This window comes from Osmerus mordax, chromosome 12 (assembly GCF_038355195.1).
Source record: "Osmerus mordax isolate fOsmMor3 chromosome 12, fOsmMor3.pri, whole genome shotgun sequence".
Classification (NCBI taxonomy): domain Eukaryota; kingdom Metazoa; phylum Chordata; class Actinopteri; order Osmeriformes; family Osmeridae; genus Osmerus; species Osmerus mordax.
The window spans coordinates 9,493,100-9,510,840 of NC_090061.1; the positions used below are offsets into that span (position 1 = coordinate 9,493,100).

General features: G+C 51.6%; 1 protein-coding gene across 1 annotated transcript in view; it reads right to left on the minus strand.

Moving 5' to 3' along the window:
- gpc3 (glypican 3) overlaps positions 1–17,741 on the minus strand; it is a 66,365-nt gene that overhangs the window by 23,854 nt on the left and 24,770 nt on the right. Inside the window, exons 3-6 of the mRNA XM_067248296.1 lie at positions 11,546–12,231; positions 5,409–5,548; positions 4,619–4,744; positions 975–1,086 (exon numbers count right to left, since the gene is read on the minus strand). Of these exons, the coding sequence (XP_067104397.1) occupies positions 975–1,086; positions 4,619–4,744; positions 5,409–5,548; positions 11,546–12,231 (1,064 nt within the window). The remainder of the gene's footprint in view (positions 1–974; positions 1,087–4,618; positions 4,745–5,408; positions 5,549–11,545; positions 12,232–17,741) is intronic.

The following is a 17,741-nucleotide window of genomic DNA, read 5'->3' on the forward strand; positions in this document are numbered from 1 at the left end:
TCCTTGTTTTCAGAGGGACTAAATGACTAAAAGTGCATGAGGTAATTCAGCAAAAGTAATTGGGAAAATTACAGTGTCTCCCTGAGGTGGAGACCCCCTCTCTCCCCCTGAGGGGCTGGGGTGGGACAGGGGAAGTGGGGGGCACACAGTTCCTCCTTAGATCTCCTCGCTCAGTTTGTTTGAACAAGGGAGAGGGATGGTGATCCATTGAGACAGGCTTGCAGCGCACAAGCTCTCACTGCAATACATGACACACACACACACACACACAGGTGTACACACGCACAAACACACACTCTCACACAGAGGAGGAAGCTGACCTGACCTATGCTAATGGAGAGTATGTAGGTAGGGGTACCAGCTCAGCTCTGCCAGTCGACAGAACAGTCTAAAGCTTACCACAACAGCCAGGGGACCTACACTGATCTGACAGACCAGTACAGGCAGATACTGACGCGGGCTAAGCTGAAAGGCACCTCATACGGGCATCTTCAAAATGCGACCCGCCCTCGTCAAGGTGGGTTGGCATGGAAACGGAAGAGGACACAGAAAGGGGGGGGGGGGGGGGGGGGGCTCAGTCTTGACGACAGCTGCGGCTTAGTGTGAGGGGGGAAATAAGCCCAGTCCGTCATAACAGCCCACATCAGCTCTGAGAGGGTCTTCAGAAGCACCAGCAGCCCAGTCTGCTGGAGACTGAACGTGAGCCCCAACCCTCACCTGGCCTCATCTGGCATGAGCCTAAACCCAGGGAGGGAAGCTGGCCTGAGCCTGCTGGCCTCTACATGGAGAAGCAACCTGCATCCCCCATTCACTGGGCCGGCCATCCAAACCTGCCTGTGTATGGAGGCCAGTAAGTCTAAATCAGTGTGTTAGTGTATGTGTTGGGATGTATGCATAAAGAGCAGAAAGTTCAATTCAATTTGCGTAATTTGCGATGAGGCACAAACCTGTGGATACACACACGCAGACCCTACCTGGTTGATGTGTTTGAGTTTGTCGATGATCTGGCTGATGACAGGTTCAGGAGGCTTGTTCTTGGAGTCAGGCCCATGGGTGTGAGGGCGCTTCAGGCCTGGGGCTGGGAACCTGGGAGGTGGGGGGGAGAACGGAGGGGAGGGGCGAGGGGAGGGGAGGAGGGAGGGAGGGCAGGGGGGAGAGAGGTAGGGAGTAAGAGAGGGAAGGAGAAAAACAAATAATGTCTGACAGAGCTGTCTTGTTGTTTTGTTGATCCAGATGTGGCAGGAGGAGCACACATCCAAGCCAAAATGAAGTGGTTTGTTGCCATCTAGTGGTGACAGGATGAACTGCTGATCACCGGCGAACGCATTTGGCCATTGCGCAGAAAAAGGTTCCAGTGGATGTTAAGTCCTAGGTGTGTACATAAATGATTAATGTTTACCAAAGTCAACCAAAATATCCCCAAAAATTTTTACTGCTCAAAGTGGCTCAGTCTGGAAAGTCCCTGAGAGAGGAGTTGAAGTGCGGAGGCAGGAAGCTGACAGACATGCTCATACATGCTCGCGTCTTTCCCAGCTTGGCAATGGAGGCCATGTTTTGTCCATTCATGTGTGTGCTTTGCGGAGGAGGATGTTTGGAGTCTTTCGTTGTTCTTCTGTGTTCAGGCATTCCTGCAGGTGTTCCTGAGCCCACAGCAACACGTGTACATTAACCATTCGGATCCCCATGCTGCCACAGAGAGGACGCCACAGGGCTGTTAGGACGGTTAGAAGGAGGGACTGAATAGAGCTGGACTTGCGTGCCACACCGGCAGTGATGTGGCACGACTGCGTGGGCATGATGATAAGGAGATAAGGAGGCTGTGATAATGAAGGAAGCGGTGCTTCCATCCATATCCAAACGACGCAATGTATGACCTTGGAAACTGAAGTGGAGTTAAATATTAAACAGTATGAAAAAGTAACTGAGAGGAAACCAGTGATTGGCTGAGACAAGGCAACTTAAAAGTTTCAGTCTCCAGCCTTTAGGCAGTGATGGAACTGCATGAGGTCATAGTCTTTTCTTATCTCACTTACACACACCACACCACACACACACGCGCACACACACACACACACACACACACACCCATGACCCTCCCTTCCCCAACCTACCAGGTCCATTCGTCAGGCCCTCATTGCCACCTCAGTCAGACTTTTCATTAAAGCCAAATTACATTTCCAGTTATTTATTCCTCTCCTTACCTATGATCTCCAACCCGTCCTGTGTTAATTATCACATAAATAATGAAGTGATATGTGATCCATTAACTTGTGGGATGAGCAGGAAGTATGGACTGGAAAGGATTACTGATAACAGAGTGGTGAGAGGACGAAGAAACTGATGATAAGAGCCAGAGAGAAAAAGTGGAATGAGAATGAAATACTGGAATGGGACGCTTCCATGTCATTTGATGTGTGTCATCTTAGTTGTTACATTGTACATCTGTGATGTACAATGTAAAAATACCCAACCCTCTCAGTCTGAGAACAGGATGACGTTAAGTCTGGAACCTTCAAGGTGTAACATCACAGCTCTGCCTAAACCAAATAGCACGTCCCCAATGTGCACAGACCAAACTGAATAACTCAACAAGGTGACATGTTGTCATGTGTATCTCTGTGTGTGTGTCTATCCTGTCACCCTCCACAGGGGACAAGGACATGAAGAGCATCACTGGAGGCCCGTGGCTGGTCTGTGAAGGAAAGCTTGGTGGCCTGCAGAGACTCACACTGTCACACACCTGTTCCCCACGCCAGCCACGACTTGGAATGTCCCTTTTAAGAGCACTATGACTCGACAGCTAGCCCAGGTGACGTGCCTATAAAAGGCTGACAGTAATATGATTACATGTCTGTTGCACTTTATTGGGCTCTAATGAGAAGTCACCTCTGGGATCGTGTTTTACAATGGAGCCGCAGTATGTCGTTCAGGTTAGTTGAAGATGAATATGAATGTATTGATAGTATACATCCATGAAGGGCATACAACATGTAAATTAAGAGACGTCTGTCATTTGACCTGCTATTTTGAAGTGTGTGTGTGTGTGTGTGCTTGTTTGTTTCAAGACCTCTATGATGATGACATGGTGGCATTCCTTTGATCCTAGCTACGGGCGAGATGCCAAACATGGTTGATAACAGCAGCAGCCATATTTAGCTGTGCTCTCCAGTAGAAGATAACCTTACTTCCCTGTTCATCTAGGAACTGGTAAATAGAGACTAAAATACGCTGAGTCTGTCACCATGATCCAGCACACTTGTTTAGAGGACAACAAGGACAGATTCCCTCACAGAACAGAGAGAGCTGAACACAATGCTGGGGATACTGCTATTTGTCTCTGTTTCAATCATCCCCCTTTCTTCATCCTTCTATATCTCTGACTTTCTCTCTTAGTCTCTCTTTCTCACACAGAAACTCTCTCTCTCTCTCTCTCTCTCTCTCTCTCTCTCTCTCTCTCTCTCTCTCTCTCTCTCTCTCTCTCTACCTCTCTATTACCCTCTTTCTCCACTGAACCATAGTAACAATCCTGCCTCCCTTCTCTCTGCTTCACCATCCCTCTCTCTTCATCTCATTCCTCTCCACCTCTCTATCACCCTCTCTCTCCTCTGGCCCATGGTAATTATCTCCTCAGGATACCTCTGCCCTCTCGTCATCCTCCTCTCTGCCCCGGAGGAGGCTGGGAGTGAGCTAAACCGTACCTCTCTCTCTTCATCTCTCTCACCTTCCTTCTCTTCCTCATCTCCCTCCATCCCTCTTTCTCTCTTTCCATCTCTCTTTTCTTATCTTCCTCCCTCCCTCTCTCTGTCCTCCTTCCCCCTGAGAGGAACTGAGAGGACACAGGGACATACAAGAGAGAACTCCGTCTCCTCTGTCTTCTCCTCAGAGGACAGGGTCAAGTGCTCCACCTCCACCTGAGCCTCCTCCGACTAGGTCACTACTTTGGGGGGGAACACAAACTTTAATTCTCACCTCTAGTTCTACCAGGAGTTGTGCCTTTGCTAAGATTGAAATCGATGCACATTTTACGAGGAGACAGAAAAACGAGCTTGGCTAAGTGAGGCAAATTGAAATTGGGCTGAGGGAGGAAGTTACGATGCAAGGAGCGGAGAAGACAAGAGGGGAAGTGAAATACTGGGAGATCCAAATTGGGTTCTGTGGCGAGCGAAGAGATCAGGGCGTGGAAGGACAGAAAGATCGAAGCGACAATTAACCAAGCAGGAGGAAGGCAACAGAACAGCTGACTTTAATAACCTTGCATTGAGCTCAAGTCAAGATTTATACACTCACACACAAACCCACACACACACAAGCACACTTACAAACACTCACACAGAGAAATGGCAAGCCTTGCAAAGCTCATCACTTTCATACAATATTAACCTTCAAGTCAAGTACACTCACCTGACTGGAGGGGCTGCTCAAAGGAGTTTATACACTTCAGGACATCTACTGTAATGAGCTGGACCACATACCAGTAAAAGAGCTTCATTGTTGCAGAGTGTGCTATTTAGATAGGTTACAGCTGCAGCCTTGATATTGAAGTGGTTCCGTATCCTGCCCCTACTGCCCTCTCTGATGCGGTAAACAAAGACGCCCTTCGGTCAGCGGGAGCGGGTACCTGTCTGTCATTTCCTGTCCGTTCCAGCAGAGGGAGTGGTTGAGCGTCTCCGGCTCGTGGCTGCACAGGGTCTCTCCCAGACCACTGTAGAAGGAGCTGAAGGCCCGCAGGCTGGAGATGAATTCCCTGAGGCGGGAGAGAGGGAGGGAGGGAGGATAGGACAAGGAGAGGGAAGGAGAGAGAAGGTGAGAGATATGATGAGGGAGAGGGCGAAGGAGGGAGAATGGGGGGATAGAAAAAGAGAGAAATAGCAGCATTGATAAGCTATTGTTACAATAACAATAATGCACACACTGCTGAGAGACCATAGATAAAGCTTTAGAGGCAAAGAGAGAGAAAGACGGGGGGTAAAAACGGAATAAAGGGATGAAATAAAGACTGTAATGGTGCAGGCTAGCGGAGACACCGGGAGATTGAGAGAAAGAAGTGAAGAGGAAGAGAGATGCAGCTGGAGTGAGTGCAGTGACTAATTGGCATGGATGTGGCCACTCTGCTGAGGCCAGCGGACCAGCGGAGGAGCTGCACCACTCTGGTCCTTTACAGAGAGACTGTCATGGGGTGAAGACGTGTCACTTACCAAGCAGCACACACACACCTTTCCAAACATAAAAAATGAGCACACACAAACACACACACAAGATTTCTTCATCTGTCAGAAAGTGTGGGAGTAACACTAGAATAGCTGAGGACTGTCAATCAGAGAGCACTTCTGCAGAGGAAGGGAAGGGGGAGGAAGAGGAGGTAAGAGCAAAGGCCAGGAGGAACGCTGGCGGTCAGGTTGTCCTCTCACCTGCGGTGGCCTGCCAGAGTGTCAGGGTGGAAGGGTGCAGGCTGGGTGTGGCGGGGCGCCGGGGCCCCAGGGGGCTGGTCTGCAGGGGGCACCACTGAGCGAGACACTCTCTGGGGGGACTGGCCACACATACTGCTCACCTGGAGGGAGAAAAAGAAAGGGGGAGAGATGGAGGTTAGGAGGAGAAAAGATACAATGAGGAACTGGACACAGAACCCCTGTCTTGACCATCTGCCCTAGCGACTGTACATGTGCGAGAACTTGGCCGTACAGTAAAATCCTGCCGGCCGCCAAACTTTGGATGTTCCTCAGCTTAACGCCTTTGTGTTGTCATCTGTTTTTGTTTGTTTATTTTCCGAGGGATAAAAAGAGGGATTTGCATGACAAACGAGCCATTGTCTCCCCCGTCAGCCGTTTCCGCCTTCCTCTTCAGTCCTCATAACCACGTGAAGATGAGGACGCCGCCTCTCTTGTTCATCTCAGGGATGAACACCATTGTTTTCACAAGGAAAGACAGAACAATAATAACTAAAAAGTCTCTCTGTATCCCAGAGATAATGCACCCCAGCTCTTCTTTTCAGGTGCAATAAAAATGCAAATGCTTGTTAATGTTTGTGGTTTAATGATTTGCTGGAGGTGTAATTTCCCCTGGGGGCGTCTGGACAGAGCTCCACTCTGCTTGTAATGTTAACAGCTAATTGTACCCAGCTCGCCTTAAGTGAATATCCTGAGCGTCCTCCACATGCATACTGATGGGATTAACAGAGCAGACCTGGATGTCTTTATCAGGGACGCTGAGGAGGACTCACAGACACTAACATCTCTCGAGACACACACACACACAGGTGCACGCACACACACACACACACACACACACACACAGTAACATGCACACACAGCTCTACACTCACACACACACACATCTACATCGACAGGCACACACAAACACACCCACGGTACGCTCTCCCAGACACCCGCTTGTGATGTTCATAAACTGATTTCACACAATTAGTCCTGCTCTAGTACATTATGTACATACACACATCAGCATAATGTACATGCACTCAGACATAATGAGGCCTGTGAACTCTCCAGCCAGGCCCTGATGTAAAGAGGCCCATCACACACCTCCCTGATGTAGAGAGGCCCATCACACACCTCCCTGATGTAGAGAGGCCCATCACACACCTCCCTGCTGTAGAGAGGCCCATCACACACCTCCCTGCTGTAGAGAGGCCCATCACACACCTCCCTGCTGTAGAGAGGCCCATCACACACCTCCCTGCTGTAGAGAGGCCCATCACACACCTCCCTGATGTAGAGAGGCCCATCACACACCTCCCTGCTGTAGAGAGGCCCATCACACACCTCCCTGCTGTAGAGAGGCCCATCACACACCTCCCTGCTGTAGAGAGGCCCATCACACACCTCCCTGCTGTAGAGAGGCCCATCACACACCTCCCTGCTGTAGAGAGGCCCATCACACACCTCCCTGCTGTAGAGAGGCCCATCACACACCTCCCTGCTGTAGAGAGGCCCATCACACACCTCCCTGCTGTAGAGAGGCCCATCACACACCTCCCTGCTGTAGAGAGGCCCATCACACACCTCCCTGCTGTAGAGAGGCCCATCACACACCTCCCTGATGTAGAGAGGCCCATCACACACCTCCCTGATGTAGAGAGGCCCATCACACACCTCCCTGCTGTAGAGAGGCCCATCACACACCTCCCTGCTGACCCTCTGATATGCTGATGGGCTGAAAGACATGGTCGTCAGTGTTAATCGATACAGGCTCTTTACCCAAGGACGTAGGCCAGCCACCAGAGACCCCTAAACACACACACACCTACGCATAAATGCACACACACGTACATGCAAACTGTATACATACGCATTACACAAACACTCACATTCAGACATACAAACATACATACTGTACATATACACAGACACACCCACACCATGTGAACACACACACACACAGAGAGAGAAATATATACATATTATACACATACAGACACACTCACACACACACACAGACTTATACATTCATACATAAATACATAAACGTACATGCATGCATAAACATACATACATACAGACACACATGCATGCATAAACATACATACATATACAGTACACACACACACCCCATATAAACACATCCACACACTCCCCACTCCCTGAGCAGAGCCCATCACACAGGGCTGAGATAACAGTCTGATAGCCACAGATGGCTGGATCACTCTAGTGCCAAGCATTAGCTAATACCCAACATCCCAGACCACCCGTTCTCACTAATACTCCCCTACTGTTTGCTCCGGGGAAATCAGTAGACACACACACATGTGCAAGCAAACGCAAATACACACACTCGTGCTCAGGGCCAACCAAACACACACACACACACCAGCCCAGCTCCTCTTTCAGTTTCCTCCTATGTAATTCTCTCAGCCAGCCTTCCTGCAGGCCATGATTAATGTGATTGGAGCTTTTTACCTCTCTTTGTTTGTGCCTTCCCAGCATCCTCAGGGGAGGGGTGGCACGAGGGAGAGACTGATTCAGCAACCCCCCCCCCCCCCCCCCGCCCCGCCCCTCCCTCCTCCACGTTTTCCGGATCTTCAAGGAAAGGCCTCATTAGTGGGGTATTAATATCGGGCCGGGCTGGACCAGCACCACCAACAAGAGAGGCTGCAGATAAGGGCTGTCTCAGCGTGAGAGCACTGAAATATCCTCACACTTTTATCTGCACCCAGCAGCCAGCCTCTGTCAGGGAGGGGGCCACGGAGTACACTCACGCACGCACACACACACTCAGACAGACAGACAGACATTCACACTCACGCACGCACACTCAGACAGACAGACAGACATTCACACAGACACACACACACACACACACAGACAGACAGACATTCACACTCACGCACGCACACTCAGACAGACAGACAGACAGACATTCACACAGACACACACACACACAGACACAAACATACACACACAGGCACACAAATGTGTATGTGTACATTTGAGTGGGTGTAAGTGTGTCCACCACATACACAAGATACACACACACTCTGCTGCATCTGAATTTGATGACTCTCTAAGCCAGTATGAGCCAACTTAAAGAACCACCTTAGTGGTGAGGAAAGCAGGGGGGAAACTCTTAGTGTTAAACTGACAGACAGACAGAAAGTCAGACAGACAGGCAGGCAGGCAGGCAGGCATACTGGTGGACAGGCAGTCAGAAGACAGACAGACAGGCAAGCAGGCAGACTGGGGGGCAGGCAGGCAGACTGGTGGACAGACAGGCAGACAGATATACATACAGACAGGCAGACAAGCAGACAGAAAGTCAGACAGAAAGTCAGACAGGCAGGCAGACAGACAGACAGAAATTCAGACAGACAGACAGGCAGGCAGGCAGACAGACTGGTGCACAGACTGGTGCACAGTCAGACAGACAGGCGGGCAGGCAGGCAGACAGACTGGTGGACAGGCAGACAGACAAACTGTCAGGCAGGCAGGCAGACTGGTGGACAGACAGGGAGATAGACAGACAGACTGGTGGACAGGCAGACAGGCAGGCAGAATACACAGACAGGATTAGTGTCACAACGTAGAGTGGGAGCTCTGCCCTGCTCCACCATGTTCCACAGAGCCTGGGAAGATCCATCATACTTCTGTCTCACCAATAAAGCCTCCTTCCCAGTCTCGCTTACAGCTGAGGGGTCGCAGGGTGATGGATGCCTCCACCATGCTCTCCTCTCCTCCTTCCCCCCTGGGCTCTCACTTCAAACTCTCTCTACTTCTCCTTCTCTCTCTCTATCTTTCTCTTTGTCGCCGTTTCTCCCTCACTTCTGCTCGGTAACTGGTAAAAATAGAGCTTCATAAATCATGCATCTTCTCCCACAGTGTGTGTGTGTGTGTAAGAAAGAAAGAAATAGAGAGAGAGAGAGAGAGAGAGAGAGAGAAAGGGAAAAGGATGGTGAGATGACATACAATGGAAAAACGTGGGAAACAGAGGGCATTGAACTGTAGGAGGGAGGCTGGAGAGAGGATGGAAAGAGGCTGGATGAAGGAGAGAGGACGGAGAGAGGCAGGAGAGAAACGGGGACATTTCAACGTTGTGACAGGTGAATGGATTCAGACTCCAGGCTTCTGGCTGTCCTCTCCTCTCTCCTTCTCCCATAATCCACCTCCCCCATCCACCTCCCCCATCCATCTCCCCCATCCATCCATCCATCCATCTCTCTCTCTCTCTCTCTGTCTCTGTCTCACTGCCTCTGTCCCTCACTTCCCCTCTCCTGCTCCACCTCCCTCTCCCACTTCGCCTCCCCTTCTCTCCCTCCTCCCCTTCTCTCCCTCCTCCTCCCCTTCTCTCCCTCCTCCTCCCCTTCTCTCCCTCCTCCTCCCCCTCCTCCTCCCCTTCTCTCCCTCTTCCTCCCCTTCTCTCCCTCCTCTCCCTCCTCCCCTCCTCTCCCTCCTCCCCTTCTCTCCCTCCTCCTCCCCTTCTCTCCCTCCTCCTCCCCTTCTCTCCCTCCTCCTCCTCTTCTCTCCCTCCTCCTCCCCTCCTCTCCCTCCTCCCCTTCTCTCCCTCCTCCCCTCCTCTCCCTCCTCCCCTTCTCTCCCTCGTCCCCTTCTCTCCCTCCTCCTCCCCTCCTCTCCCTCCTCCCCTTCTCTCCCTCCTCCTCCCCTTCTCTCCCTCCTCCTCCCCTTCTCTCCCTCCTCCTCCCCTTCTCTCCCTCCTCCCCTTCTCTCCCTCCTCCTCCCCTTCTCTCCCTCCTCCCCTTCTCTCCCTCCTCCTCCCCTTCTCTCCCTCCTCCTCCCCTTCTCTCCCTCCTCCCCTCCCACTGTGTGAGCTGTGGGGACCAGGCTGGTTCATACTGGGTCAGGGTTGGTGCCATCTGAGCAGGTGCCGTTCCAGCTGAACGTGACTGCTGAACCCAGGGCAGACATCGTGGTCAGTAGATGTTCATGGAGCCGGCAGAGAGAATGCTTCAATCCCTGGGAGGTGAACAGGCAGAACCATCTCCCTCACACCTCCAGCCTCCTTCTACATAAAGACTCAGTCTGTCACCCCTCACAGCAAGCGTCCTGTTTGGGAGAAAAGCCCCCAAACAGTCCCTCATGTTCCAGCTTTCTATGTACTGAACATCCGAGATAAGCACATCCAGTCTACCTGTGCCTCAGCTTTCTCTCACTGACCCAATACGAGGAAAATACACACACAGAGGGGGACAACCAATGGGAGGAGGGGAAAAGTTTGGACAGTGTAAGTCAAAGTGACATAGGTTCAGCTAAAGTCAAATCCTCCAGGGTGGTCCTAAATTGTTGTCCAATTTCAGTTGCCCTCTCATTACGGTTTGATAGGATTGCATTTGCCATTAGGGAAATGATGCCTTCGTCCCCTCAATGACAACAGAAAGATGCCCTGCCAAACACACACACAGACACACATCACTGAGTCTTCAGTGAACTACAGTACAGGTTAGGTTACAGGTCTTTATCCAACACCCTTTACCACTCTGAAAAACCTTTTCCTCCAAGTCTAAGACAGCATCATATTAGATGTTTGTTTTAGTATCCCTTCACACTCACAGATACAGAGAGAGAGAGAGAGAGAGAGAGAGACAGAGACAGAGAGTGCAGACTAAGTGAGGTCAACCCCGTGTTAATAAATGATGGGGTTTGAGAGAGGAAACCTGGTTGTCGGAAGGACCCAGGGTGTGAGAGTAAAAAGTTCAGCACCATCCGACATCTACGCCAGCAAACACACTACTACAACCCTCTCCAGAAAAGACCTCCATATTTCATGAGCACTTCTCCTCCACTTCAAATGTACGCAGAGGACCAACTGAGCGGTTATACTGCAGTTTAAACTGCACATGGAGGGGTGAAGGGTGGTGGTGGTGCGAGGAGGGGGGCTGAGGGGGGGGGGGGGGGGGGGGGCCTCAACTCTCTACAACTGCCAGAGAAAGAAATACTTGCTAAGGCTGACAGTGATAAAGATCCGTGTCTGATCGTGTGTGTGGGTGCGTATGAATGTGAGCATTTGTAGGAATGTGTGTGTATGTACAAGTGTGTGTGTGTAAATCTGTGCGTGTGCACGCGTGCGTGTGTGTAGAACTCACCAGCGCGAGGAGCCGGCTGCGTGCGTTGACGGCGTGCCTGAGGCCCAGCCGCACCAGGCTGTGCAGCCGGAGCACCACGTCCTCCATGTCCTGCTCCCTGCTCATGCCCCCGGCCAGCCTCCCCAGCCCCTCCACGTAGGCCCTCCAGTGGGGCTGCACCTCCGCCGCGCCCCCCAGGCACCCCTGCATCACTGCCTGGCAGAAGCCCCTGCAGGCCGGGGGAGCCAGCAGGCCCTGGCAGTGGGGGCAGTACCATAGCCTCAGCAGGGCGCGGCCACAGTCCCTGCCCGGGCGCAGGTGGTCCGTGGTGTTGACCACCTCGATGCCCAGGTTGAGAGCCTGCAGGAAGACCCGGGTGGCCAGGAGAGAGCGCGACAGACGGGTCATCATCAGTTTGGGGTAGTGGGCGAAGGCTCCGGACTCCTTCCAGGCGCCTCGGAGGCACTCGTCGGACATGGACGTGACACTGCCCCCGAGCAGGCGGAGGTAGGCGAGGGGGAAGAGGCGGGTGAAGAAGGTGGTGACCATGTGGTCCACGCTGGAGTCGGAGCCCAGCATGTAGAGGGACACGTCCTGGAGGAGATGGTCCACCGCTGTCTGGCCCCCGCCCCCCATCACGGGGAACTCCGCCCTCAACATCAGCACGGTGGAGTTACGGCCATGTCGCAGCACCAGTTCAAAGGCCTCTGAGGGGGGGGGGGGGGGCAGAGAAAAACAAAGAGAAGAGGGAGGCGGTGTTCAAATAATTGCTTTTGGTATAACCACTGAGTCATGCTGCGGAGTAGTGAATGCCGATCTCTGAAACATTAACTAATGCACCTCAACTGCCATCCCTGACTCACAGAACTCTCTCTCTCTCTTTCTTCTCTCTCTCTCTCTCTCTGTCTCTGTCTCTCTCTCATGGACACACGCACACACAAGCATTTCCTTTACAATCCATCGGAGATGATGATGGCTTGTAAAATAAAGAAAGCAAAGCCTCCATATCAGATGAGAACCACGATTTCCTGTTTGACCTTTCCGCTCTACAAAAGAGCACATTTCAAGAGTCTTAGCTGGATAAAAGCTGGGTATTAATCCTGTACTAACACACACACACACACAGGCACTTTACTCACACAAACACTTAACACAGACTCACACACACACACACACACACAGACTTAACGCTGACTTGAGGCGACCTAGCGGATGTCTGGAGGAGAAAGCCCAAGAGTGAGGGTGGGGTCCGACCAATCGAGACACGGCTGGGAAATAATCAGTGGTGCTTCAAGGTGCTCAGTGAAGTCTTATCAACAGCCAGGCAAAGAGACGAGAGCCAGTGATCCAGCCAGCCCCCCAGGAAAGCAGCAGGACTCAACAACAGAGTCTGGGACTTGAGCCTCTATCACTGGCCCCCACAGGGGACCGGAGGGCCATGGGCCCGCCTCTTGGCACAGCAGGCAGGGAGCAAGAGAAGGAGACTGGAGACGTCCCTGTGACTAGCATGCTGCGTCCTCGTATGGAATGAGACTTCACGTCCCGTTGCGGCGGAGCCCAAAGAGGACGTACGCAGAGATGGGAGGACTCTGCTCTGACACAGCAGACTCATTTCACGGCCGTAATTTACGACGTATCACTGGGGAGGTATAATTCCCTTTACTTAATATCTGTGAGGTCACATGTGCCTGCACACGGCAGGCAGAGCGGGGGCCATGGGGACAGCCCAGACACACACACTCTAATAGGTCACACTGTGTCAACTCGCTCCACTGCGTTCCCCCTGTGTGTGTGTGTGCGAGGTGTATGTTTGCCTCTGATTAGATTTTGTGGGTCGGGTGCTCAAGCTGTGTCTGTGAACCACACCCCTCTGTGATCAGCGTACGGACAGATGTGCAGAATGAGGAACGGGACGAGCAGACAGGCTGGGAGGAGGGGGAGCACACACAGCACACACACACGCACACATGCAGAACACACATACACGCCCAGCACACACACGGAAGTACAAATAATATATCATTCTTAATTGAAAAAAAGGAGGACAGAGAATGAGAGTGGGAAAGAGAAGAAAAGGAGAGTTAAATATGAATCACTTCCCTCCTCTGTTTCTGTGAAAGCCTCCTAAAAGCATCCATGTAATTCAGATGCTGTCCAGCATATCACTTACAGATCTAGCAAAGGCTGCTTCCTAATGACTAACAGAGAGAGAGAGAGAGAGAGAGAGAGAGAGAGAGAGAGAGAGAGAGAGAGAGAGAGAGAGAGAGAGAGAGAGAGAGAGAGAGAGAGAGGGTGGCTCTTCACAGATCTAATCCGGTACCTCTAAGTAGCCTGGGTCACTGAGCTGGCTGTACAGTTACTGTTGTGGGGCAATTTCCTGGGTGTTCTACCCCCAGCCTCTAAATCCCGGCAGGCCAGGGCGAGCCAGGATCAGGTGTCTTCTAATGGAGGGACAGGGGCTGTAAATCAGGGGCTGATGCTGGGATTGAGGCTAGGGCTGGGACTGGCTGAGGTTGAGGCTGGAGCTGGGTTGTTCATCTTGCATACATGCAACCACCTTAACGCAGTCTTATTTTGTTGGATTTAGGCAACGTTCTACAGATCATAGGACACCAGGAAAAAGCTGTGTGTGTAACTGTGTTTGTACGGTGGGCCGCAGAGACAATGCAGAATATTCTCAGAGATGAGAATTACATAGGGCAGATGGGAAGAACATGTTCTATCAAAGCCCAAGCAAAACCATCCCTCCTCCCTTCCGTCTGACTCACAGGGATTTGGTTCCTCCCACCCTGCCCGTGGCTCCAAAACACTGACATCAGATCCTTTGGTTGAAGTCCAACCTATTACAGGTAGTATCTCTTCAGTCTTTTCTTTGGGGAAACTCAACTGATCAGCAAAGTTATTGCAAGAGGATCCTGCATCAAATTTCCCTGTCATCAAGTCATTAATCAAACGTCAGTTCAAACGTAATGAAATCCAGTACGGGGGCTTTGCGTCCTTAGTAATGTGCCTGCAGCAGGCAGTGTGAAGCAGAGCTGGTGGACTGGAGTGGATCTTCCCAGAGAAGGAGAAGAGCACAGCCTAATTTTCACACCAGGAGATGAAGGGGTTTTATAGTACATGGTAAAACATGTGTCTCTCTGAATACATGATATATACAAGCCCTGTCATCTGAGCATGTCTGATCCCCATAACAAAGTCAGTCTGTCTGTCTGTTTCAACCCTGAATCCCACCACAGAGAGACACTGTACAGGACAATCCTAGGGATTCAGTATGTGTGCAGCATTGACACGGTGTGTGAGGGTGTGTGTGTGTGTGTGTGTGTGTTATGCTGTGACATCAATCAGCGGGCCATACGATCATTATCCCTCAGGGAGGGAGACTGTCAATAAATTAGCCAGCCAATGAGACTCATCCATTTGCCTGATGGGAGTGTCACCTCTAGCCGCCATGGAGACAGATCGTGGAGCCAGAGACACCTGGTCCTGGTGACAGAGCAGGACAGCGCCAGGAACGGAACAGGAACACACACACACACAGATACACACACACACACACACACACACACACAGACACACATCTGTCAGGCACGGCTGCATTTTCATTCATCACAGCCACAGTGTACGCGATGCTTATTCATCCCATTGATTTTGAGCATGGAGCTGGTCAGCTGGTGTGGTCTCCTCAGCGGGTAGACAGGCTGGGTAACCTGAGAGCTGCCCCACCTGAAGACCTCCTCCTCCAGGGTCAGGGTCTGGTGGAGGCTGGGTATCTGGGACTTACGGGATGGGGCCAGGCTGCAAGGCAGGTTGGGTTGGTTCCTGGAAGGCAGAGGGCTGGATTCTGGTAAGGCCCAGATAGAGGGTCAGACAGGGCTGGGCGGCCGGCTGAGAGATGAGGCAGGTATTAGGTTACTCCATCTGCTAGGGAGCACCTAATCAGCGGCTGTAAGCACAAGCACACATATACACACACACACGTCACACACACACACACTCAAAAACACCAGCAGGAAGCAGGATGATGGAACGTGTGGGCAAACAGTTGGTCGACCCCGGGGAACATGAGAGGTGTGAGCGAGGTGTGTGTGTGTGTGTGTGTGTGTGTGTGAGAGGGAAATATTTGCATGTGTGAGGTGTGTGTGTGTGAGCAAGGTGTGTGTAAGGACAAGGTGAGCGAGTGAGCAAGGTAGGTTTGTGAGGACGAGGACACCTCAGGACCCACACTGTGAAGCCCGAGCACACTGAAGCTTCCAGAACAGGTCCAATAGGAAGCACATGCACAAATATACATGCTGTCCACACACACAATATGACGGCCAAACAATATGCTAATTTAAAGCAGAAATAGTCATAGTCAGACAACAACTGCATATTGGAAAATTTTGGGGCCTTTCATAGCACTCAAGGTCGTCTGGGTATGTGCCAATGGGATACTGTTCAGCTTAGCAATACAATACATACAATGGAAGTGGGAATGCTGCTCTGTCTGCTCCATCTTCCTGAGTTCCAGCATCAGATCATCGACCTGATTGATCTATGGTCCTGTGGTTCTATCTGTAGGTCAAAGTTGAGCTCTGTCTCCTAGCCTGGCAGACAGACGCCAACCAGAGGGCACGCTGGACCTTTCTGAAGGACGTGGGCGGGCAGGCAGGGGGGGACAGGGTGAATATACCAGTGGTATAAAGCAAAGGGGTCGCGTGGGCGATAGGCGGAGGAGGCGTGGGCGGTAGCGGAGGGGGCGAAGAGGGGGCGTGTTGAGGGGTTGGTGCCAGAACGTGTGGAGTGACAGACTCATGCAAGCTCATGCTTTGAAGCTGCAATCAAAGGCAGCTGGAGTCAACCCATGCCAACACACTCCACCAGCTCGCCCCAAACTCACCGAACGAAGGGCTGAAAGACCTGCTGACACCCCAGTCCAACACACACACACACACACACACACACACACACACACACACACACTCACACACACACATACACAACTGCATGCTCTCCAAACCCCATGGCAGTGCCGGGGTAGCTGATAATCAATCAATCAGCATATGCACACACCAGCCGAGTACATTAGTTCACATGAAAGCTATGATGGCGTACTGTACACACTCACACACACCCCGTCACGGAGTGTCAGTCTCTCTGGGGTGGGGATTTCGAGGGCGATGATGAGAGGCTCACAGCCAATTCAGAGTGGAGGGGTTAGAGATGGAGGGAGAGAGATGGAGAGAGAGAGATGGAGAGAGAGAGAGGGGTCAGATGGCTGAGCGGTTAGGGAATCGGGCTAGTAATCAGAAGGTTGCCGGTTCGACACCCGGCCGTGCCACACAACATTGTGTCCTTGGGCAAGGCACTTCACCCTACTTGCCTTAGGGGGAATGTCCCTGTACTTACTGTAAGTCGCTCTGGATAAGAGTGTCTGCTAAATGACTAAATGTAAATGGAGAGAGAGAGAGAGAGAGAGAGAGAGGGTTCTGTGAGTCAGGGATGGCAGTTGAGGTTGCATTAGTTGATGTTTCAGAGATCGAAGAGAGGGGCTTGAGATGAAAGAGTGCACAACACACAGGCAGCCACATTCCCGAGTCACAGACACCCCTCTCCGCATCAAGAGCCAGACCTCAAATATCCCAAAACACATATCTGAGGAGGTCCACTGGTTTGGGGTAAATGTCCTCCTCCTCCTTTCCGCTCCCATTGCTTCTCCTTCTCCTCTCCCATGTTTTCCTGAATACTCCTTCTGGAAAATGTCCCTTCATTACACATTCCACACACGCAGTAGCCTGATTACACTGGGCACTCTTTTACGAGTATACAACTGTCCGACATGGAGTGGATATTAGCATAGTGGTTTAATAATGTAATGAAGCAATAAGGAAGGAGAAAGTCTTTCCTGTTTGAAGAGCAGCTTTAAAGACGGATAAAAGGCCGACGGGCTAAAGCTAAATAAGAGAGCAGCGAGGGGATAGGGAGTGTTTTTGAAGTTCCTGAAACAGATGGAGGCCCAGTGTGAGGGAGAAATGGAGATGGAGGGAGGGAGGAAGGAAGGGAGAGAGAGGGGAAGAGTGAAGGGCAGAAGTGAAAGAGAAGGGGAGGGCTGCTGAGAGCAGGGGAGAGCAGAAGAGTGCGAAAAGGAGAAAGAGGAGAGATAGAGGCATGAGAGGAGAGACGGATCAGGCGGTATCATTAAGAGATAACGTCGGGGTCACCAGTGTTGCATCAC